The sequence below is a fragment of the Papio anubis genome, chromosome 1 (assembly GCF_008728515.1).
Source record: "Papio anubis isolate 15944 chromosome 1, Panubis1.0, whole genome shotgun sequence".
NCBI classification, from domain to species: Eukaryota; Metazoa; Chordata; class Mammalia; order Primates; family Cercopithecidae; genus Papio; species Papio anubis.
Window position 1 is genome coordinate 134907101 of NC_044976.1, and position 23831 is coordinate 134930931.

Here is a 23831-nt window from a genome sequence, read left to right on the forward strand (position 1 = left end):
GAGCAGGACACAAGGCCAACACTGCTGTGGGTGGGAGCTACCTCAGCCCTCCAGGGGCCTCCCAGACGCACCGTCTGTTTGTGCTGCTTGTTCTCGGGGCGAGCCTTAGCCTGCCGGGCCTTCTCAATGTCTTCAGCTGTGAGGCCCCCCACAGGGGATTGGTCCTGGTGGAAGAACCTTCGCTGAAAGCCCATGGCAGAGAATGAGTCTCTGGGGTTTGCAAAGAGCATCTCGTTGGCCCTGCCCAGAGGGGAGGCAGCCTGGCCGGGGAGCCCGGCTTCTCTAAAGGGTCCACTGGCCACGTAGGCAGGAGCTGGGCCCTCGCTGTGGGCATGACCCAGGGGCGGAGGCGCTGACTGGTTGGGAGCGGAGGCTGCAGAGAAGTCTGTGGAGGCTCCGGCTGCCTGCGGGACTGAGAAGTGGAACTCCCCTTCTGGGCCATCGAAGTTCTCACCAAAATATTCTTCACGTTTATCCTGACCCTGCAGGGAGCAAAGACCAGCATGAGGAGAGCAAGAGCGAACCAGGAGCTCCTCCCTGCCTGTCCCCTGCTGCCTAGGACGGCACACTACCAGCATCCCGCCCCCTCCCACCTCCAGAGATGGCACGGTGCTGCACCCAAGACCCAGCACCCTTCCCAGCCTGGGAGCCGAGACCTGGGCTCCAGCCCTGCTTCTGTTGGGGCTCTGCTGTGTGGTCCTAGGTGGGACACTGAGCACCTACTGTGTGCCCAGCCGGGGCCAGGCCAGGTGCACACTACGCCCGCAGCGGGTTCCTCGCCTATAAAACAGAGCCAAGGAGACCTCCAGGGCTTTGGAGATGATAAACCAGGGCGCAAACGACGGGGAAAGCTCTGAGAGGTGAACACACAGCCTAAGGCCGGCAATGGGTGAGGGAAGCATACCAATGGGCCCACCTAAGCCCACAGCTCACTGCAGACATGGATGCCACCGGCCAGCCGGAGTGTGCATGTAAGAGATTCTCACTGGAGAGGTGGTCACAACCAGGACAAGGCCTGGCCGTCCCTAGGAGTTCAGGGTTCAGGGAAATGGAGGGGCAGGGGAGAGGATACGCCGTGTATTCTTTGTGACGGTCACCAGGGCCTGAGCTTCGGGCCCAGGTCCTTTCTGCTTCTGAACCAAGAGTGACCTTGAGTGAGCTCCTGACCCTTCTCTGCAACTTCCTCATCTGAAAATAGGGCTCCTCACAGTCACAGTTACTGGAGGCCACAGACAGGGCCAGGAAACAGCACCCAGGAGCCTATAATTAGAACAGCACCAGCTTCTGGAGGGAGACCAGTGGCCTGGATTCCCAGCTTCAACTGAAAGGAATGAAATGCGCAGGCAGCCGCGTGCTGCCTGCAGGGTACGCAGACAGCAGGAGACCCAAGCCTCTCACTCTGCTGTCTAAGATGTCACAGGATGGGAGGGAGGAAAGAGACAGGTTGTTACACTCACTTCAAAAACAGGAAACTGAGGCAAAGATGGCTGATGTGCTGGTGAAGGTCACCAGGCAGCAAACGACAGAGCCAGGATCCAACACCCAGGCTGGCCCTGCTGGCTGCGACACTATTCTCAGAGTAGAAACAAGTTGTATTTAACTCAGTGCAGTGGCTCACACCTGTAATCCCAGCACTTTGGGAGGCGGGAGGATCACCTGAGGTCAGGAGTTCAAGACCAGCCTGGCCAACATGGTGAAACCACATCTCTGCTAAAAATACAAAAATTAGCCAGGTGCGGTGGCAGGCACCTGTAATCTCAGCTACTCGGGAGACTGAGGAAGGAGAATTGCTTGAATCTGGGAGGCGGAGGTTGCAGTGTGCTGAGACTGCACTGCTGCACTCCAGCCTGGGTGACGGAGCAAGACTCCATCTCAAACAAAAAAAAAAAAAAAAAAATCCCACAGAAGTCATATTTAAATTCACAGAGCCCCCGGGAAAGCCTTGCCATGAGGAAGCCTGGACAAGGCCCTCCTTCTGCCCCATCGCTCCCATATGGTCCCCTGGCCCTGTGCTACTAACACCTGTCGGTGTCACTGTGGAAGCCCAAGGCCAGTGGGGGGTCCCCAGGGCCCCGAGGGGACCCGGGCTCAGTAAGTATCTGCTGAACGAATGCAGGAGCAACCTTGACGGGCTGGAGGGAGTGACATGGCAGCTGCAGTCCGCGGGCGGCCACCCTGCTCTGAGGGAGTGAATGGCAGCGCACCGCGGGCGGCCACCCTGCTCTGAGGGAGTGAATGGCAGCGCACTGCGGGCAGCCACCCTGCTCCGGTGCCTACCCTGCCCCGGTGCCTCCTGGGTGGTGTGGCTCATCACTCACCCCTACCTCCCAGTGACTGAGGGGGAGGCCCTGCCCCTTCCAGACACACTTCAGGAGCAGAGGGTTGGAGAGTGCCTGATCTGGAGGCCCCGCTCACATTATGACTAAGGCCTGCCCAGGCTGTCTCACTTCTGGGTGGGCCCAAGTAAGCTGGGCAAAACACCCAAGTTTTGAGTGTCCCACTTTCTGAGTGTCCCACGGGCAAAACACCCAAGAGTGAGGCCAAGGCCCCACACTGAGGCACCGAACCAGGCAAGGGGAGGGCAAGAGCACGGAGTCCAGGCTGGGAGGGGACAAGAATTCTGGTCCTGTCACTCGTTATGAGTCCTGCAGCCAATTGCTTCGTCTCAGTTTCCTCATCTGAGAAATGGGAGTGATGGTCCAGGCCGGCCCCCATCCCAGGACAGCGGTGAGGCTTGGAGGAGAGCACAGATGCGAGGACTTCTGAACATTAAAGGCAGGCATGCTCGGTGACAGAGCCACTGTATCACTGCGGGATCCTCCCAGAGCGGCAAGGAAGGGCCTGCGGGTCCTAAACCTGAGATTGTGATGCCTGGGGGTTGCAACAGCCTCACAGCCTGCAGGAGGGCAATGATCTTTGTCTAAAAATCAGCCATCCACAGAAGAGACGTGGAAGGAGAGAGGCTGTGACACAACCTCCAATGCACACATGCCTAAGGACACACACAGGTGCTCGCGCACAACAGGCACACAAACACCCCCCAATCCCATCTCCCTGACTGTCAGGGAAGTTGCTGGCGACTGTGCAAGGTGACGCCATGGTGGGCAGCGCTCTGCTGTAGCCAGCCCTGTTTATCGTCACCTCTCCAGCACACGATTTCACTAAAAACCACCCCTTGGAGTAAGACGTCAAGGCTTCCTGGACCTCGGCACAAAAGGTCATCTCTACCCCTAGATGGCACAGGGATGAGAGAGAGGCTGGAGATAAAGCTGCTTTTGGAAGGGCTGTGCCAGCTGCCACCCAGGAAAGGAGAGCCCCCAGTGAGGAGCCCCGAGACCCTCAGCAAACTGAAGGAGAAAAATGAGGTCGGGCCTTGGCAGAGGCTCAGCAGGCTCAGTGGGAAGGGCCTTCGAAGGCTGAGCCAAGCTGATGGACACCCGGGCCCCGGTAAAAACTGCATGTGTATGTCTCCAAAGAGCACACGTTGAAACCTAGCCCCTAGTGTGACAGTATTGGGAGGTGGGGCCTTTGGGAAGTAATTAAGTCATGAGGATAGAGCCCTCTTCAATAGGATTGATGCCCTCATAACAGAGGCTCTAGAGAGCAGCCCTGCCCTCCTCCTGCCCCATGAGGACATAGTGAGAAGATGGCCATCTACGGATTAGGAAACCGGCCCTCACCAGACACTGAATCTTCTGGCACCTTAATACTGGACTTTCCAGCCTCTAGAACTTTGAGAAATAAATGTGCATTGTTTAAGCCACCAGTCTATGGAATTTTGTTATAGTTGCCACCGCCTCACACAGGGGCCCTGTCCTACCCTGGAAGGACTGTGGGACACATTAGCTGGTGGGCCCTCAGGCCCTGGCCACCACAGACCAGTTGCCATGGTCACGGCCCTTGGTCTCCTCCAGAGCTCCAGGTCCCGCCCTCTTCCTGCCAGCACCCCTCCCACTGCCAGGCCCTCTTACCTGTACCTTCCCCAAGAACATGCCAATCTGCTCCACAGCCGTGGACTGCAGGGCCCTGGCCGCCATGATCAGCTCCCCTCCGATGCCCAAGTGCTGCAGGTGGGTTTCCACGGCTGCCTGGGTCAGCTTGACAAGGCCTTTGGCCACCATGATGGTGTCTCCTAATATGGTAGCCATCCTTTGGGGCTGAAAAAAAGGAGGCCAAGTCAGGGGAGGCCCCGGGCCTCTGCAGGCCAAACCCACACTACCAACTCCACACGAAACTCTGAGCAGAAAGTCCAGAGGGCTGGTTTTTCCACTGATCTCCCCTTCTGCTAAGAGATAAGAAAGGGCCCAGGGCTCAAGGGAGACTCCACATGACTCTGGACACTCCAGGGGAATAGAGCAGAATAAAGACCATTGAGTTGGTGGTGCAGTGTGCTCGCTGCTTCCCACACATTTCCTCTCCTGGGCCTCACAAGCACCCTACGGAAAACCTGAGGCACGGACAGGTGGTGTGATTCATGATTCACAGCAGAACCAGGGCTTGAGTCAGGCGCACAGACTCCTAGTCTAGGGTTCTTCCCTCTGGACCGAAACTGCCTATTGGGACAGGAGCATCCAACTCCCAAAGAACTTCCCTGCAAGGTCCAGGGGACCACTCACAGCATTGGTGCTCCAACCCGAACCCTCAGGGGCTGAGGCTGCCTGTCCCTGCCCAGACGCCGTTGCTCTGCCCAGTGAGGCCTGTGACAGATATCCACAGACCAAGGGACAACCAGAGCTCCTCCCTGACCCCTCAGGGTCGGCCCACCCTCAGCTTCAACTATTCACCAAACCGATGTTTTCAAACTGCAGTCCAGACCCACAGTGCAATCAATTTGGAAGATCCTAACCACCATTCACAAGAAATGAACAACCAGCACCACCACCAAGCACCACTACCATCATCACCACCACCAAGCATCACCACCGTTGCCACCACCACCACCACCACCACCAAGCACCAGCACCAAGTACCACCACCATCACCACCAAGTACTACCACTACCACCACCACCACCACCAAGCACCACCACCACCACCACCAAGTACCACTGCCACCACCACCAAGTACGACCACCACCACCAAGTACTGCCACCACCACCAAGTACCATCACCACCACCAACACCATCAAGTACCATCACCACGACCACCACCAAGTACCCCCACCACCACCACCACCAAGCACCAACACCACCAAGTGCCATCACCACCACACCACCAAGCACCACATGATGCAAAATCAAAAAGGAAGCATCAAGGAGCACTGTGGGTAGCTTTCTTAGTTCACGTGTCCTACTTTCAAAGTGGCAAATAAATAAGCCATCTAAAAAAGTACACACTGAACAGTACTTAGTTGTGCCTTTCTTCCTACCTAAACAGTTGCATCCTACATACCCAGTGAACTCCCAACTGGTGCCAAGTCCCACCCCAGACAGTGGTGCCAGAGCCAGGAAGCAGAGATGGTGAGTGCCCACTCTTCTGGAAGGAGGGCCTGACGAGGGGAATACCCTACAGATATATGGCCCTGCAAACTGGGAGGCAAAACCTGTTCTTCTCAAATCAATAAACACTGCTAAAAAACAGATGTTGCTAATAAACACAGTCTGTCATTTGTGAGCACAATAACATGTAGACTCATTTCAAAACCACAGCCTGTACCCACCTGCCTTTGACAAATATTGCTGACCTACTGTTCAGGGTCCACACCTACACCTCCCCTTACCATACAAAGTGAACCCTTTACACCTCATCAATATCAGGTACTTTTTTTTTTTTTTTTAAGAGAGGAGTCTCACTATGTTGCCTGGGCTGGAGTGCCATGGCTGTTTACAGGCATAATTGTGGCACCCTATAGCCTCAAATTCCAAGGCTCAAGTGATCCTCCCACCTCAGGCTCTCAAGCAGCTGGGATTACAGGTCCGTACTACCATGCCAGCTTAACACCAGGTATTTTTCTACAAGGGAGTCTCTGCTCTCATAGAAGTAGAAAGGAGGGAAGGGGAATAACTACCAGAAGGAAACATCTATCCAGAACTTTTCTCACCTTCTGCTTTCAAAAATTAGGTCTTAAAACCCTACTTCTAATGCACCACAATCCCAAAGTGCTTCATAATTCAACGATCCCACAATTTCACTGCAAATCCCTTCCAGGGCTGCACCAAGAACCAGGCACACAGTTACACCAGGAGGTATTTTCATCATGATTTTAAAGAAATAAAAGCCCCCAAACACATGTAATACACAAGTTAAAAATCCTATCAGCATCGTGACTTCATCTGCAAGTACCAAACCCTCGCTAGGAACACCAGTCTCCCACCCACCCTACTTCTTCCTGCAACTCCATGAGCACGTTTTTGGGGTCTCGCCTGTGAGTAACAGAAATGGAGTGTTTGGGCTCTGTGCCTCCTTGGTACAGCAGACTCCTGAAGGCCTCCGTGTGCCTGCCTGCTCTCCTCTGAGGAGGGGACAGCCAAAAGAGTGGCCACAAATAATAAAGCAGTGGAGGTGGGAGACAGGTGCTCATGTTTGGGAGTGTCCACTAGCCAGGCATGAAACCAAAATAAAAAGTCATCCAGAAGTTCCTTCAACACAAGTTCACTGACCTCTCCCAGTGCTCCAGGCTAGTTCCTGCAGGCCCCGGATGAACCTGCCCTGGCCCAGGGCTCATGGCAGCGTGGCAGGCCCGTACCTCTATAATGGGCACAGATACTAGGAAGACAGCTGGAGGCCAACTGATGCTGACACGCCAGGATCACAGGCAGAGTGGAAGAGATGACCTGGAGCTGGGACATGGGGCTCCAAGCCCACCCCCACCAGCTGCCACTGCCCAGCATGCGGCTCGACCTCTTCCATCCTCCCTCAGTAGCTCAGTTCGGAAGGGCTCTGGGTGCCTCATCAGGCCCCTTTTCTGGTCCTAAGGTGCTAAACTGCTCTGACGGACTTTTGTGGGGTTGACAGTCTTTTTGATTTATTTGGGTGGCATAATGGTTGTTTTTGGCTATACTATGGCAATGGCTACTGAGGAGTATCCTGAAACATGAGGATCAAATATTGACATCTGAGGGGCTTTATTATTAGGACTATTAATGGAGTTGATGCTGGTTCAGTGACTAGTTGAGCACAACGGAGTGGGGATCACGGTTGAAGTAAATAAATGTCTTTATTGAAGTGTCTAGAGAGAGAAAGAACCATGATAAATGCAGCTTCCCAACCCCAGGGACTGGGGTTGAGAAAGCTGCACAAGGCTGTGTTCCCACCACGGGAGGGCGTTTTCTGGCCAAACTTTCACTGTCTGACCTTTCCGGGACACCGTCTCACTCACGCTGGAGACGAGTCTCCAACTTGGGGATCCTGACCTGCACATGAGCTGGTAATTATCTGGGTCATGGGGACCTTCAAATCTAGTCTCCAAAACTAAAAGACACCCCCACGGGCTAACTGGCCAGATACAAGAAGATATATCAATAGGAAAATGAGTTGTGTCCTTTTTTAAAATGAATTCAACAGGCAATCCTGATAGACAGCAGATGAGAGTATCACACACTGTACATTCAGGACCCACCGGGAGGAAGGAATTTTACTCGGAGGATGCCATATACATACCAAGTCCCCCCTTCAGAGCCAGAACTCACCGTCTGTCATTCATCTCCTCTAAGACAGCAGGCCAGGGACATTGTCTGCATTACCAAGCCACTGTTCAATCTCCTCCGTAAATACAGAGTGTGGCATTATCAACCAGCTCCTCCCCAGCAAAGCATGGTGTGTGTTCTCTCTAAAAGCCAAGGACCCACCGTCCTCGGGTCTCTTGCAGTCATATCTGCCACCGAAGCCTCAACATGACTGGTATAAGAAGCCAGAAGCAAGTGGCACAAAAGGCCTTTCTTCTGGGCAAAGTGTGAACCAGGGAGAGTGGGGGCCAGGGAAAGTGTGAATCAGGGAGAGTGGGAGCCAGGGAGAGCGGTAGCCAGGGAGAGCAGGAACCAGGGAGTGCGGGAGCCAGGGAGAGTGTGAACCAGGGAGAGTGGGAGCCAGGCAGAGTAGGAGTCAAGAAGAGTGAACCAGAGAGAGTAGGAGCCAGGGAGAGTGGGAGTCAGGGAGAGTCCACGCTGAGAAGCCTTCCCCAGGGCAGCCGTCCGCTGCAAGCCTAGCATCCCAACCACCTATAGGTACCTCCTATAGGAAGTGTGTCCCAAACTGACCTTACCACCCCCACCTCATCCTCCCAGGGCTCCCACCCTGAGGAATGCAGCCGCCACACACTTCTTTCAAGCCTCCTCCCCTGCCCTTGAGCATCTGATATTCCCACTGGGTGATGCAGCAGTCGTTCACCGTGGCTCTGCCCTTCCCTCCACTGCCTTTAGGTTCCAGCCAGGCCAACCCATTCCTGGAACCAGAGAGGCTTCCTCCTGCAGGCCTGTGCACAGGGGGCACACCTCCTCTCCTCCTCCCAGATCTCAGCACCAACATCACCTCTTCTGGGAAGGCTTCCCCTACATGCCTCCCAGCACCCTGTGCCCATCCCCTCCAGCGCAGCAGTAACCACTTCCTGAATCTGCCTAACTCTCTTCCCAGTCAGATGTCAGCCACAGGACAAGGACCACAAGGACCATCAGCCACAGGACAAGGACCACATCTGTCTTCCCCCTCTCTCCAGCACCAAGCACCATGCTCAGGATTGAGCAGACAGGTCATCAATATTTGTCAAAGGAAATGAACTCAGTTGGTCCCTCCAAAGTTTGAGAAAGCCTGCTATTCTCTGGCTGGCTCACACCTGCTGGCATATTTTACTCCACATACAGAATCAAGGGCCTCTCAGGAGGCTGGTCTGAGGCACTGGTCCTAAAGCTGATGTGAACGTCTCAATCACCTTAAGACTAGTCCAGAGTGCTGGGCCATACCCCTAAGGGTTCCGTCTCAGCAGGTCTGGGGTGGGGCCCAAGAATCTGCATATCTAACAAGTTCCCAGGTGCTGCTGACACTGCGGGTCCCAGGAACTTACTTTGAGAACCCTGGTTCTGGAGGAAGAGAGGGAAGGGGAGCAGAGGGAGCCCATGCCTATGGCCAGGCAGGATGCCTCCATGGGGACCCTTTCCTAAGAGTCTCCCCCTGCAACCCTCTTCCCAAGAGTCTGGCTTTGCCCTTAGGTGGAAGTCTTCCACCTGCCCCTTCTTTTTCCATTATTCTTCAAGAAACGAAAAAAGGAAATCAAAAGTGAATGAGCTTAGACACCGTGACCCACAGAGCAGACCTCCAAAGGCTGTCAAGACTGTCACTTCAAGGACGCTTTGGCAAGGACTGTTTAATGATATTCAGGACACCCTGAGGGGCTGGCAGTGGCCTTCTGCTCCCTGCCCAGCCAAGAACCATCTTTTCACTTTGGGTATGAATATTCTCGATTTCTAGCCTATATGGGCACTGAAACATTCCTTTACATCCCTTTTTTACCCTTAGAAAAAGAAAACAATTGCCTGTATCCTAAAAGACTCACAAGAATGTAAGTGTTGGGGCAAAGACTTCAAACTTCTGAACCAAACTCCATGAGTCTCTTTAGATGTCACCTTCACCTCAGTCTTTACGATCACACACCAGGGAGCATCACTCAAACATCTCAGGCAACTCCCGGCTTCTATCAGTAGGGGCTCTGTCAGCAGGTCCTGAAATATCCTCACCTGCTAACAGTTTTCAAAGACAACTGAATACACGAAGAACCCAGGAGATGAGAAAGAGGGAAAAAGCCTCCGTCCTTCCCCTGTCAGTGAGCCCCAGTGCAGGCCTGCTGAGTGAGGCCTTCACAGTGGGAACCCTGGAGCCTGTACTCAAGAGTCTACCCCAGGGCTGAGCTCTCAGAGCTGGCCCCAAAGAGCACATCTCCCAGGAAGTCCCCTCTCCCCTTCTCCTCAGGCCCTGCCTGCCAAAACCTGTAAAATTACATCTCCCTGAAAATGGATGTGAACATTCACTACGAGAATATAAACATCACGACCTTGCCTAAGATTAGTTAGCTGAACGGTGGAATATTCATAGGAGGGCATGCCACACAGTCATTGAAAATGACACTGTGGGCTGGGCACAGTGGCTCATGCCTGTAATCCCAGCACTTTGGGAGGCCAAGGCGGGTGGATCACGAAGTCAGGAGTTCAAGACCAGCCTAATCAACATGGTGAAAGCCCATCTCTACTAAAAATACAAAAGTTATCCAAGCATGGTGGCATGCGCCTGTAATCCCAGCTACTCGGGAGGCTGAAGCAGGAGGATGGCTTGAACCCGGGAGGCGGAGGTTGCAGTGAGCCGAGATCATGCCACTGTACTCCAGCCTGGTAGACAGAGCCAGACTCCATCTCAACCAATCAATCAATCAATCAATAAAATAACACTGCACAAGGTGTTAATTATTGACAAATAAGAAAGTGTATTATATATTCCTGGGAAATAAAAAGCAGGTCACAAAACTATCATCTTTCCTTTTGAAGCAAGAAAGGAGAGAAGGGAGGGAGGTGACAGGAAGCAAAAACAGGAACACTGCTTTTCACAGAGTGGTGGGAAGACAAATCTTTCTACAGCCTTTGTACCTGTATCTATATTTTCTAAAATATTCTACGAAGAACATGAACTACTTTTACAATATAAGATAAATGCTATAAAAATAATATCAGGTTGGGTGAAGTGGCACACGCCTGTAATCCCAGCACTTTGGAAGGCCAAGGTGGGAAGATTGCTTGAAGCCAGGAGTTTAACACCAACCCGGGAAACACAGGGGCATCCCCATTTCTACAAACAAAAAAGTTAGCCAGGCGTGGTGGTGCACCTGTAGTCTCAGCTACTCAGAAGACTGAGGTGGGAAGATCGCTTGAGCCCAGGGATTTGAGGCTGCAGTGAGCTATGATCACACGACTGCACTCCAGCCTGGGTAACAGAGCAAGAAGACCCTGTCTCAAAACAATAAAATAAAAGATAAATAAAATAAAAATAATCTTAAATATGTTTTGTTAAAATTTTAAAAAGTAAGCAAGCACACAAATGTATTCCCCAACCCCTAAGTGCTTGTCCAGAGCAGAATGAGCGAGGGTTAGGCAGGAGACTGGAATGGCATAAACATTGCCTCTCCTTGTTTAGCCACTGTCCTTCATCAGAAGACAACTGCTCCTAACAGGCCACCAGGTGGATGGAATATGGCACCTCCACTTTGGAGAGAAAGGCTCAACTGCCCTTCTCGGGACACTGGGGGAAAAAACCACTTGGAACAAGCAGTGGGTCCGCCTGCCTTCCCTAATGTTGGCCTCTGGGTTAAAAGATGGAAATAATGAAAGGGTGCTTACCCCGATCCTCCAAAAAATAGGATCCTAGTTTAGAACTGGGTGGTAAGTGCAGTGACCACATTTTTTGCACCAAAAATTAAGACACATAATTAGTGTCCTTCCAGGGCAGGGGTTAGCAAACCATGGTCCTCAAGCCAAATCCAGTCCTACTGCCTGCTTTACTGTCAATAAAGTTTTATTGGAACACAGACTGCTCACCCATTTATAGATTATGCATAGCTCATTCGTTTACATATGTATTGTCCTTAGCTGCTTTCTTTTTTTTTCTTTTTTAGCTGCAACAGCAGATTTTAGTAGTTGCAAGAAAGATCTATGACCCATAAAGCCCAAAATATTTACTATTTGTCAATTTATATTCTAGGGCAAGAGTAAAAACCACAGCTGCCCCAGGAAATCTGGAAGGTCACCAGAGTTGAAGGAGAACACCCCAATAAGGCTCAGAGTTGAATGAGAACACCCCAATGGGCGAGGACCCCCCATTACAGCTCTGCTCCTGACCGTGAGAGATGGGCTCACCTCACCAGACACAGAGCTGCCCAACACCCAGAGGACCCCAGGTGAGGCCAGAGAAAAGCAGGCCACCTGTGACTGTATTATCCAGGCCAGCGTGGCCCCTAAGTGCTGCTCATGTAGGGGTAGGCCTGGGAGGCTGGAAGGGGGTGTCCAATGCCAACTTCCTGTATGGCTCTCCTCCCCCCTCCTCCTGTCGCAGGAGGCTCACAGCCTAACTGCAGACACCCACATTCCCCTCCACATTCTCGGTCCACGGCTTGGGCTTGGGCTGATATAAAATCACCCACCATCTAATCATTCCTTCATCCCTCCACTTTCTCAGCCTCCTTTACAAGAAACCTCTTGCAAGGCAAGCACTGGCATGGGTGTGGGGTCAGGGGGTAATCAGGGGAGACACAGAGGCAGACAGGGACACACGCTGCTGCCTTCACCCCATGCCCCACACAGAGTCCCTTCTGACTGCAGGGCATTGGTGGCCTCCTGGTGAGCCACACATGCTGGCCTGTGCTGGCCTGTCTGCCCTGGCGGAGAGGTCTGAGCTCGCCATAGCCCTCACACAGGTCTGTACCCACAGCCTCCGGATGTCCCAGTGGGTCATGCCTTGTAAGGAAGGGAGTTTCCAGGGCTCAACTTGCCTTCTAGGCTAAGGACTTCAAGTTCCCTTGAAAGTGGCTTCCAGACTACTGGGGTTTTTCTTTGAACTGTTAAAAAATTATACATTCTTGTGCTAATAACATAAACAAGAGCTTGTTAAAAGCAGGCACTGAATCCCATACTGCTAAATTTTTCTTTAAAAAAAAAAAAGCAAGCAACTAGGCACTGACATTCTCCCCCATGAATGTAACCAGTTCCACAGATGTTTTTATTTTGTGAGCAGCAGAACCAGCCCACCATACCGATGATAACTACAGCTGCTTTTTCTGAGTTTAGTATATGCCAGGCTCTGGGCTCAGTATTCTACTTAGCACAGAGATGTATTAACTCAATCATTTTCAAAAGGTAAATTATGCCCATTTTACAGATGAGGGTGCTAAGGCACAGAGAGGTTAAGTAATTTGTCCAAAGTCACACAGCTTTTAAGAAGTAAAGCTGGGACCTGGATCCATCATGGCTCAGGAGCTAGGCAACCTGTTTAACAGGTAAGAGGAGAAAATGAGCAAAACAGTGGGGTTTTGATGTCCCAGACTACAAACCTCCATTCTCCATCCATTGGGAGATTAAGATAGTCTTAGGATTCCCTGGGTGAGTTGCCCTGTGGTAAGCACTGGGTTGGGAGCTGGGCATGGGTTGGGGGTGATATAAAAGCAGCAGAAGGCAAAGTTCCAGCCTCTGATGATAGTCCAGACAAGGACCCAGCGCTGTGAGTGACCCGTGTGGGCTCAAAGCTCCAACACAGGCAGGCAATGGAGGGTCCAGAGCAGCCTCTCCCACTCTGGAGTTGATATAGCCGCCGACACACAAGGCTTTTAAAGGCCAACCAGTCAAGCGCAGGGTCCTGATGGCAATTTAGTTTTCTGACTAAAAACCTACTGAAGTTTACTGCTTAAAACATTCAAATTAAAATATTTGGCTCATGAAGTGATACTGGTGACATGGTTAAAATGCTCTGAGGTTAGGTGACCTGGGTTCACACCATGACTCTGCCACTGACTTGCTAGTGTGATCTAAATCAAGTCATGTGAGCTTATCTTTGTGCCTCAGTTTCCTCATCTGTTCTTAAAAGGACTGGATAAATCCATGTTCCTCATCTGTTCTTGAAAGGACTGGATAAATCCATGTAATAGCATTCAGGACATATAGTAGGTGCTTAAAAACCATTAGCTAATGCCATCATCATCATCATCATCATTATAATAATTATTATTGCAAGCACACAGACATTCTGGAATGAAGTTCAGACTTCATGAGACCAGAGGTCAGGGTGAATGGGATCAGTCTGGATAACCCACAGTTATTCCTGCCGGGCACAGTCTCATGCCTGAGTTGGGAGGCAGGCTGGGCTCGGGGAGGACCAGTGTGGTTTATTTAGTGCTGTGGTATGAGGCATCATTCAGGAGAGGCAATCCAAAGTGCTGGTGGCCTGCTTGGAAACCAGAGACACAAATGCCCACTGGTATTCCTTACCACTTCATCTTACAGGAGAAAACAGCATGGGAGGCTCTTGTCCAGGTACATTCGGGGAAAGGCAGTGGGAAGAAAAACCCCTCTAACTCCCACAAGCTCCCCGGCTCTGAGCCATGGAACACTCTCCTGCCAGATTCCTCTTCCTATAATAAAATCCACGTTCATCATGCCAACCCCTTGCTCAAATGTAGACATATATGTAGACATGTAGACATGTATGTACACATACATGTACACAAACCCAGACTCCTGCGCCTGAAGTCCCAAGCCTCGAAATCAGGCCCCCAGCCTCCTTTCCAGCCTCTAGCTACACATGAGCCGCGTGAGCGCACTCCACTCTGCAGGTCCTACTCTCCCAGGCAGGCCTGCCCACCCCTTCATCTCTGTACATCTGAAAACCCACCCATTAGCCAAAGGTGAGGGCCTTGGGGCTGGGAATCAGCTCTGCCCTGACCAGCTGGGCTGTTCCAGGCACATTCTTCAACCATCTCTGACCTGTTTCCTCTCCTGGAAATGATGGTATAAGTTCTTATCTTGTCCAATATAAATGGAGGGGTGGGTGGACATACTTTGAAATGTGTAAAAGCACCACATAAATTCAAGAACGTATTCCTATTCAGGCCCTACTTTGATTCCCAGCTCTTCCATATTTACGTCCTCCTGACAGCTGATCTAACTCGCTGGTCAGATTCCTATGTTGTAAGTTACCCTTCTTCTTGCACATGGACCTCTCTTCTCTTCAAATTATAAGCTCCTTGTGGGAGGCTCTTGTCTCAGACAACTCTGACTCTTCCCACTCCACCTATACACACAGAGTGATCCGCCCACACAAATTACAAGTGTTGACTGAATTCATGAACCACTGCCACCCAGGAAGGTAATTAAGGATCCTGAAGTCGAGGTTGAAGGGTTTCTTTCAACATTTCTTTCAGATGCTTACAGGGTTGTCTTTAAATCTGGCCAAAATACTGTGGGTGGCTGTGGTAGGCTGAATAATGGTGTCCCAAAGATACCCATACCACAATCCCCAGAACCTATGAATGTTACCTACAAATGGGACTTTGCAGATGTGATGAAGTCAGGAATCCTGAGATGGGGGATTATCCATGTGGGCCCAACGTAATCACAAAGGCCCATATAAGAGGGAGGCAGGCAGGGCAGAGTCAGAACGAGGTGATGGATGAGAGACAGAAGTGAGGCTGGAGCGATGCCATTGTGAAGAAGGGGCTACAAGCCAAGGAATGCAGGCAGCCTCTAGGCTGGAAAAGGCAAGGGGTCAGGTCCTGCCCTTGAGCCTCCAGAAATGAACCAGCACAGCTAATATCTTGATTCTAGCCTAGTGAGACCAATTTCAGATTTCTAACCTCCAGAAGTGTAAGATCATACATTTATGTTGCTTTGAGTCACAAAGCTTGTGGTAATTTATTACAACAGCCATAGGAAATTAAAGTAGTAGCCATTTTTTAAGAAATCTGATCCTTGGGTTAGGGAGAGGGGCTGTATTCTAGAATAATTTCCAGACCATTCTTCTAAATTAACTTTGGTCACTCCACAAATACTACTGAATGTCAACCAAGTACCAGACACCAAGCTAGGTGGTGGACTACCCCACAGACAGCTCAGCGCATTCCCGTTCTTAATGACACAGTCCTGTTGGCTTTCTCTATATTGGGCCCATACTACATGCCAGGCAGAGAGAGAGAGAGAGAGAGAGAGAGAGAGAGAGAGAGAGAGAGAGAGAGAGAGTTTTTTTTTTTTTTTTTTGAGACAGGGTCTTACTCTGTTGCCCAGGTTGGAGTTCAGTGGCATGACCACAGCTCACTGCAGCCTCAACCTCCCCAGGCACAGTTGATTCTCCTGAGTAGCTGGGACTACAGGTGGGTGCCACCACACCCAGCTAATTTGTTTGTATTTTTAATAGAGACAGGGTTTCACCATGTTGCTCAGGCTGGTCTTGAACCCCTGACCTCAAATGATCTGCCCGCCTTGACCTCCCAAAGTGCTGGGATTATAGGTGTGAGCCACCGTGTCTAGCCTGGGTTTTATATTCTTAATCTTTCAAAATACTTTTACTTCAGCTTTAATATCTAAATGAAATAGGAATAATAACAAGAACAGCTACCATTTATTATTCCCCTTCTGTCTGCCTGTCACTTTATATTAACTCTAATTCTTACAACGACCTGGTGAGGTATTATCCCCACTCACCGACGGGATAATTAAAGTTCATTAAGGCTCAGCAATCTCCTAAGAGCCAAAGCTGTGGGATGCTGGACCCTTCCACTCCTGTCTGACTCAGGCTCCAGTCCTTTCTTCTTACTGCCTAGGAAGCTGAAAGACAGCAGAGAAGAACACTGCCCCGAATCAATAACTCCTTTTTTGCTAAATCAATAGTCACTCAACATGAGACATAAGTAAGGTTTACATCCTGAAATGTGTCTTCCTGGTTACAGAAAATTGAGTCACAAAAATCCTGGGACCAGCTAGGCTCTCAGAGGCCATCTGGCCAAACTCCCTGCTCTGGAAAGTTCATCAGCTGCCAGGACTGAGGGTATCACAATTCTCAGGACCAGTGATCCCACCCACTAGAGGCAAAGCTTGGTTCCAGAGCCAGTTTGATCTTAAACATAAATAGTGGAAAGAGGCAGACACCCCACACTGAAGACTGCCTCTGGGTGTGCAAGAGCTAGGAGGAGCCATTGGGCATGTGGCCCTTAGTCTTGCCACTCAACACCAGCACCAACCTTTACTAGCATCACCTCCAAATGCCACACACAGGCCAGGTGTGGACATGCGCACATCACTGGTATGGAGGTTAAATAAACAAGTTCTGCCCTGAGGTCACATGCAACCCTCAGGCACTACATGTGTATGCAAAACCTCTATAGCTTTTAAAATCACCCAGTTAACCCAGACAAGGGGCAACCCTAGACAGACAACAACTACACACGCAACGAGAAATGAGAAGAGGCTCAGCAGGGGGCGAGGGGACCACAGGCCCAGGAGAGGTGGCCGTCTCCTTGTTGATCTCCACTCTCCCTGGCCTGGCCAGCAAGGCCCTTTACTGTGGAGCCCCAGACACCTCTGCAGCAATACCTCTCGCCAGCTGCCTCTGTGCCCCAACGCTTCAGCCAGAATGGACTCCTGGCCCTGCCCAACACCCACACAGGTTTTCCAACTTCCACGGCCTGCTCCCTCCTCCCCGTGGAATATCATTTCCCCTGCTGGAATCTTAGCCACCTGCTGGAGTCTTAGCCACCCTGCTGGAATCTTAGCCACCTGCTGGACTGGTAAACCCCCTATAGGCAAGTCATCTCCTTTCATCTAAACTCCCTCATCTCTTAATGGCCTAAGGTCACCTCACCATGCCCTGTATGATTCTGTGTGTGCCTGTCCCATTTCCCTTACTGCACAGTAAGCTCCGGAGGGAGGGGCCCTCTCTTTCCCAGTTCTGTATCCCCCACGGGGTCTGGCACTGTCCCCACACACACCATGAGTTTATTACCATTATGAGTCAGTGAGGCAGGGCCCAGGCACCCAGGCTCCATGGCTTCCTGAGCTCCCTCATCTACAGCCCAGGACTGAAGAGAGGAGGCTGAGCACCAGAGGAACCTGAACCCCCGAATATACACAGCCACAGAAATGGCAGCAGTACCCCCCTGGTCAAAAAGTGACTTTTATAGGAGCAAAGCCAGATGAGTTTTTAAGCCAGCTTCATAATCCCGCTTATGGTGGGTACACAGACCCAGGAAGGGAGCAGGGGACACAGTCATTGCTACTGCTTCCTCTGCTTCACCCCCGCACCTGTCTAAGACCGAGGGAAAAGAGGAGGGGCTGAACCCAGCAAGCAACTATTCCGCAGCAGGCCAATCAGCCCTAGCCCATGAACCATGAGCGCCAAGCAGGCGTAAACAGGAGCTACTACAGGCCTGGCGGCAGCACAATGTCCAACCCTTGACCACATGCTGGCTGTAAACACCTTAGGAAGCAAGAGCCACAAGCATTTTTTCAATCTCGGGAAGATTAGAGATGTTTGCTCAAGCACCTGTCAAACAGTAACCACCTTCAGCTTACCGGGCAATCGACTTTTACTTTTACCCTCCTCTGAGCCAGTATCAGTGCCAAACGAAAAATGTGCCAAGCACAGAACAAACACTGGGCTGGGGCCCAGGCTCTGAGCTTGAACTTTAACATTTCTTTTCATGTGGACTGTCCCCAGGACTTCTCATCCAGCCCTGCGGACAGCAGGGACTTACCACCAGGTCCTCCAGTTCCCAGACGACACCACGTATATTGTGATGAGGGCTGACGGGGAGGACCCACAGTAGGCCACCAAGCACAGGTGACCTCAGGCACACCGCTTCTCCTCTTGGGGCCTACGTTTTCCCATTTCCTCATGTGTAAGTGACATGACTGACATGGACGAGGCCTACTTCCCAGAGATTAGGAAAGGGCCATGCATCCCTGGAGCACAGAAGGTCAGCAAGGAGAGCACGCACAGGGCTGTTTTGAAAGCTGGGATGTAACGGGGTCTAGAAAGAGTAATGCTCAAAACAACACAGATACTGATCCTTCCGGAGACTATGAAACAGTGAGAGGTGACAGGCAGACCAACCCTGCTGTCTTCACAAAGGCAGACAGGGGCGCTACAGCCTCTCTCTCTCTCAGGAAACACACCTCTGGGAAATGGAAAACTCCAATGGATGGTGCACAGGTAGGGAGAGGTAAGGGACTGGGCTTTTCCATATGAACCGGAAACAGCTTCCTGCCTGCCTTCTATACACACACACACACACACATACACACACTCACTCTCTCTCTCTCACAGGGTACAACCAGCCTCTCAAAGGATGCCAAGGTACCTAAGGCTCTTCAAGCCCCCACCCCTGGCTCTCTCACATTAAACAGAAGGCCTCGACCCCTCTCTAGCGGACCTTTGTTACTCCAGAAATGGGGGCAACCAGATAGGAGTGACCGCACATTCTTGGTCACACCTCTCAGACCCTTCCCCTGCCTCTGTTCCATCTCCTCCCACACTGACCATCCCTCCTCCTTCCCGCAACAGGACCTTGCCCCTGACCTATTTTTTACTTTTGCCTTCAATCTCCTTTCATAAAAGCCCTCCCCTCAAGCCCACAAGCCTACTATAGGCTCTGCTTCTCCTCCACCCTCTGGATGTGGCCACCATCTCCCAAGGATGGAGTGCACTTGCCATCTTCCCTGCTCCCTCAGCACACACTGTCTGGCCCCAACCCCAAGCTGCCCCTCTGTGACACCTGAGGGCTCAAGCCAGTGGGTCTCCTCAGCCACTCCCTGCCCCACAGTGTTTCCTGCTGGCCCCACACTCTTCCCAGAAGCCCTCCCTCCTCCCTTCTCTCTGGCCTCACCTCCTCAGCTTCCTCCCCCAGCTCCTCTTCCTCCACCTACTCCAAGGCCTGGGAGTTCCCAGGCTGGTCCTTGACACCCCAGCCTCCCTGCCATCTGCACTGGCTCCTGGGCGGCCAGAGCTCCTCCACAGGCTCTGCACTGATGCCTCGCCACCCTCAGGCCAGGCAGGGCCTCTCAACCACCGAACCCATTTCCAGAACAAACCAAGTTACACACACACATACCACATCACCGCTTCAAAGACCCACAGGCAACTGGGAAGAGGCGCAGGGAAATTTCGGAGGGTGATGAAATTGTTCTATACCTTGATTGTGGTAGAGGTTATGTGACTGTGTGTTTGTCAAACTGTATAGAACTGTACACTAAGAAGGATGAATTTACTGTATGCAAATTATACCTTAATCAAACAGGATGGAAAAAAGTCCCATAGGCTCCCATCATGTCTAAAACTAAGATGACCACCTTCTCCCAAACCAGCTCTTCCTCCATCATCCAGCTCCTCCCCCCGCTTAGAAATCTCAGCCATATATCCAGCCAGTTAGTCAGTCTAGAAATTTCACCTGCATAAATTTCTTTGAATCCATGCCTTCGGTTCTATCTCCCCTTGAGGTCCTTCTCACAAACCACCTCCGTGGACTCCCACCCCTCCACATGTGCAACTCCAGAAAGAGCAGGACCCTCGAACTCCCTCACTCCCACCAGCCCTCCTTTCCACTGGCTCTCCCGAGTTCCCGGCTGTTGCTTAACAGGAATGACAGAAGTATCTCCAGATGCCACTGTCAAATCAAGACAACTCTCTGTCTAAATATTCCTGTCTAATTTTGCACACAGCTCTTGTTTCAACGGACAAAGATAATGACTCAGTGTCCATGGTTCTTACTGGAAAATTATCCTGCCAAGTTTTCAGCTTCCCAATAATAGCCTTCTTTAAACTTCTCTTTGAGAAAGGAGAAGTGACCTTCCTTCCTGATCATTTTCTATGAGCAACAAAGGGCACCCAAAAGATCCCTTAACTGACCAAGGAGTGTTACGGGAAAATCCTGATATATCCCCACAGGATCAATTAACAGCAAAAAGAGAAACTCATTGAATAGGCTTAGGATGGTTTTCCTTGCCCTGTGCAAGAAATCCCTGTTTTTCAGCTTTTCTGCATGCCTATCCGTTTGGGACTTAGAAATTTGGGGCATAAATTCTGGATTACACTGAAGGCAAAATTTACACTCAGAAGTAAAGCATCCTTCTCCATACACACATAAAAATGTCTCTTTGATGAGCAGGCTGACCCAAGGAGAAAAGAAAAATAAAAGGCTCACTGACTTTGACACTGATGCTTCAAATAACTACAAAAGAACTCCACAGATTATTATACCCATGTCCACACTGCACCCTCAGATGGTATATGTAAAAATACATATGTTTGAAATGCACCCTGCCACTTACTCCCTGCAGATGAAGGCCTGGTCCCTTCCACATCACAAGATACAGAGATGTCTGAGCAAAAAGTGAGGATGAATAAAGCATCTCCTTGAAGAACCACTTGTGGATAGCTGAGTTAGCCTTTGTGCCAGCACTCAGCTTAAGTATGTTTCCTATTGTAAAACTGGCCCATAGTTACTCATGTGCAAATCCCCTAGTCTTGCAAGAGAAATGAGTTTCTCTTTCTTGCTGTTAATTGATCCTGTGGGGATGTATCAGTATTTTCCCGTAACACTCCTTGGTCAGTTAGGGGATCTTTTGGGTGCCCTTTGTTGCCTGTAGCCAAGAAGCTACCAGTCTTCCAATTCTCCAGCACCCCCAACCCAGGCAGTCACTGCCACACATCTAGCAGGCACAGTACATGCCCATGGGTGTCTACCTCTTTTCTGCTTGCAGTTTTTGCCTCTGCCCTGCTAGGTGCACAGGCAGCCCAATCTACATGGCTTTTACCACTGGGTTAGGGTAGGAGGCACAACACTACCCTTTGCCTAAACCTCTCACCTACTCACGGGCAGGTCCCAGAGGGGCCTCTGGCAGCATAGGACAACTCTTTTTAGAGTCTTACCTCAGTGGTTCTCAACCAAGGGAGATTTTGCCCTCCAGAGGACATGTGGCAATGTCTGGAAACATTTCTGATGGTCACAATGGCTAGAAGGGGTAGGGAGTGGTGCTAGTCTAGTAGACAGAAGCCAGGGATACTGCTACACATCCTACAATGCATAGGCCAGGCCCCCCGCCAACAAAGAATTACGGGTCCAAAATGTCATTAGTCCACAGGTTGAAAAACTTTGTCTTAGATAACACACTGGCTCTGAGGGAGGTGCCCACACTGCCTGGTTCACTTTTCCTTTGAGCTAGCTGCCCAACATTAGGCCCCAAATCATGATTCTGCATAGTCCGCACCATTTGCAAGGCTGAACAAAACATTCAAAGCCATTGCCTGAGTCTTTTTTTTTTTTTTTTTTTTTTTTGAGATTGAGTCTCGCTCTGTCGCCCAGTGGGGAGTGCACTGGCGCCATCTTGGCTCACTGCAACCTCTGCCTCCCAGGTTCAAGCAATTCTCCCACCTCAGCCTCCTGAGTAGCTGGGATTATAGGTGCCCGCCACCACATCCGGCTAATTTTTGTTTGTTTGTTTGTTTTTAGTACAGATGAGGTTTTGCCATTTTTGCCAGGCTGGTCTCGAACTCCTGACCTAAGGTGATCCACCCGCCTTGGCCTCCCAAAGTGCTGAGATTACAGGCATGGGCCACCGCGCCCCGCAGCCTGATTCTTAAAGATGCTGCTCCTGTAGCTCCCCTTTTGTCTCTCCTCAGGAGAAAGGCCTTCCTCCAAAAGAAGAGTCTCCCAGGAGCCCTCCTGCCAGGACGACCCACCCATCCACAGCGTGACAACTAGCAAGCTGGCATCAATGAATGTTCAAATCCTTTGGCAATCAGGTAGGCCTGGCATGACCAGCTACTCAGTCCTGTCACGTAGATCCAAGGCCCAAGTGAACGTGCACAAGTTTTTCAACAGGCTGCAGGCCCAACTCAGGCTGGAAGACTCTGCACAAAAGCCTCTCACCCTTCAGGAAGCTGACATCTCCCACCCAAACGGGGAGTCCCAACACCCAAACCTGCCCCTGCAGCATTCCCCATCGCCCAAGGAGGGTTTGGCAGAGGGGCTGTTACCTCTGTGCAATGGGTGAGAATGAGCCTCGGAAAGGCTCCGAGTTTAGGGGAGTAAGCCCAAACCTTACTCACAAGATCCCCCGTGTTTGGAGAAGTAAGAGGAAAGGCCAAAGAAAAGCGAAAGGAAGAAAGGATCAAAAAGGATCCCCTGTCCCAAGTTCACCCAAAATTCCCACCTGTGAAGCCCAACAGTTGGCTCCAGCCAAGGAAGTCAAAGTTCTGACCCAAACCTGCAGCCAGGGGCAACGAGCCTAGAGCCCCAGACACTTAGAGCAAGGGGGTCTGGGAGTGAAGAACGACATTATTAGAAAGCCAAGCAGGAAAGCTGTATTGGCGACCAAAGGGCACGAGCAACGGGCGATCGGCAGCCGGAAGACGGTCGGGCAAGCAGCGGGCGTGTTCCAGGGACCCAAAGCTCTGCACGTGGCCCTCGTCTCCTCCCCGACGCAGGACCGAGGGGCTGAGGTGGACCCAGGGACGTGAGACGACTGCAGAGGACCCACCCTGCACCTGAGGCGCCCCCTCTGTGTCCCGACCTGAAGCTCGCCGCTAGCGAAACTCGCGGGGAAGCTGCACTGTCACATGAAGAAAATGCAAGAAGGGCTCAGGTGGGTGTTGAACCCAGCTCTGGCCGCAGCCAGACGGCGCCCGGGCACTCGGCGGGCCGGCGGGTGGCAGCCTTACCCGGCTGCAGGAAGATGGGATCCGCGGTCACCTTCTAGCCCCCTCTGCGCCCGCCTCCGCGCGCTCGCCACCGCGCTGACGCCCGGCACGCGCTCCGGATCTGTTTACCAACTCGCCAGCTTCCAGGGAGGCCCAGCGCCCAAGCCCCGCCCCGCGGACCGCTCCCATTGGCTGCGCCGCCGGCCGCCTGCCGAATGCCGCTATGCGCGTGAGAGCGTGCTCGGCCCGTGCTCCCAGCCCATAGCCAATCGCGACCGAGGGCGGAGCAAGAGGAGCCAATGGGAGGCTACCTTAGGAGACAGGGCCCTCCCGTTCTCCTTTTCCCCACCTCCATGCTACCTTTCCCTCTAGCAAACGCGGGCTGGAGGCCTGGCTTTGGAGTTAGTGGCCTGCGCGCATGCGCCTTGAGAACGGGCGCCTTTTTCACTGCGATGCGATGTGCGCGGCCGCAAAGGTTCCCTGTGTACCTTCAGATTGGTGCTTGCTGGGCCTCCGCGCGGGCGTGGGAAGGGAGGCTGTGGACCGAACAGACGCGACCGTGGGCCGTGGAGGGTGCCGCCGCTTTAAGGACCGGGCGAGGCCTGTTCTTTGCTCCTCTCTATGTAGCAAGAGCCCCTTTCCCAGGGCCCACAAAAAGCACTCCGAGGAAGGGAAGCGCGGC

The 23831-nt window shown here is 51.8% G+C and overlaps 1 protein-coding gene across 4 annotated transcripts in view; it reads right to left on the bottom strand.

Annotated features, from left to right (window-relative positions):
• COQ8A (coenzyme Q8A) overlaps window positions 1–23831 on the bottom strand; it is a 45142-nt gene that overhangs the window by 20796 nt on the left and 515 nt on the right. The window contains exons 1-3 of one of the 4 annotated variants that reach the window (XM_003893025.5): window positions 23171–23307; window positions 3972–4157; window positions 72–482 (exon numbers count right to left, since the gene is read on the bottom strand). In XM_003893025.5, the coding sequence (XP_003893074.2) occupies window positions 72–482; window positions 3972–4148 (588 nt within the window). In that variant the 5' untranslated portion in view covers window positions 4149–4157; window positions 23171–23307. Of the gene's footprint in view, window positions 1–71; window positions 483–3971; window positions 4158–19898; window positions 19923–23022; window positions 23308–23831 lie in introns of those variants that run through there. The other 3 variants (XM_009186263.4, XM_009186258.4, XM_017949019.3) reach the window with 3 other exon arrangements.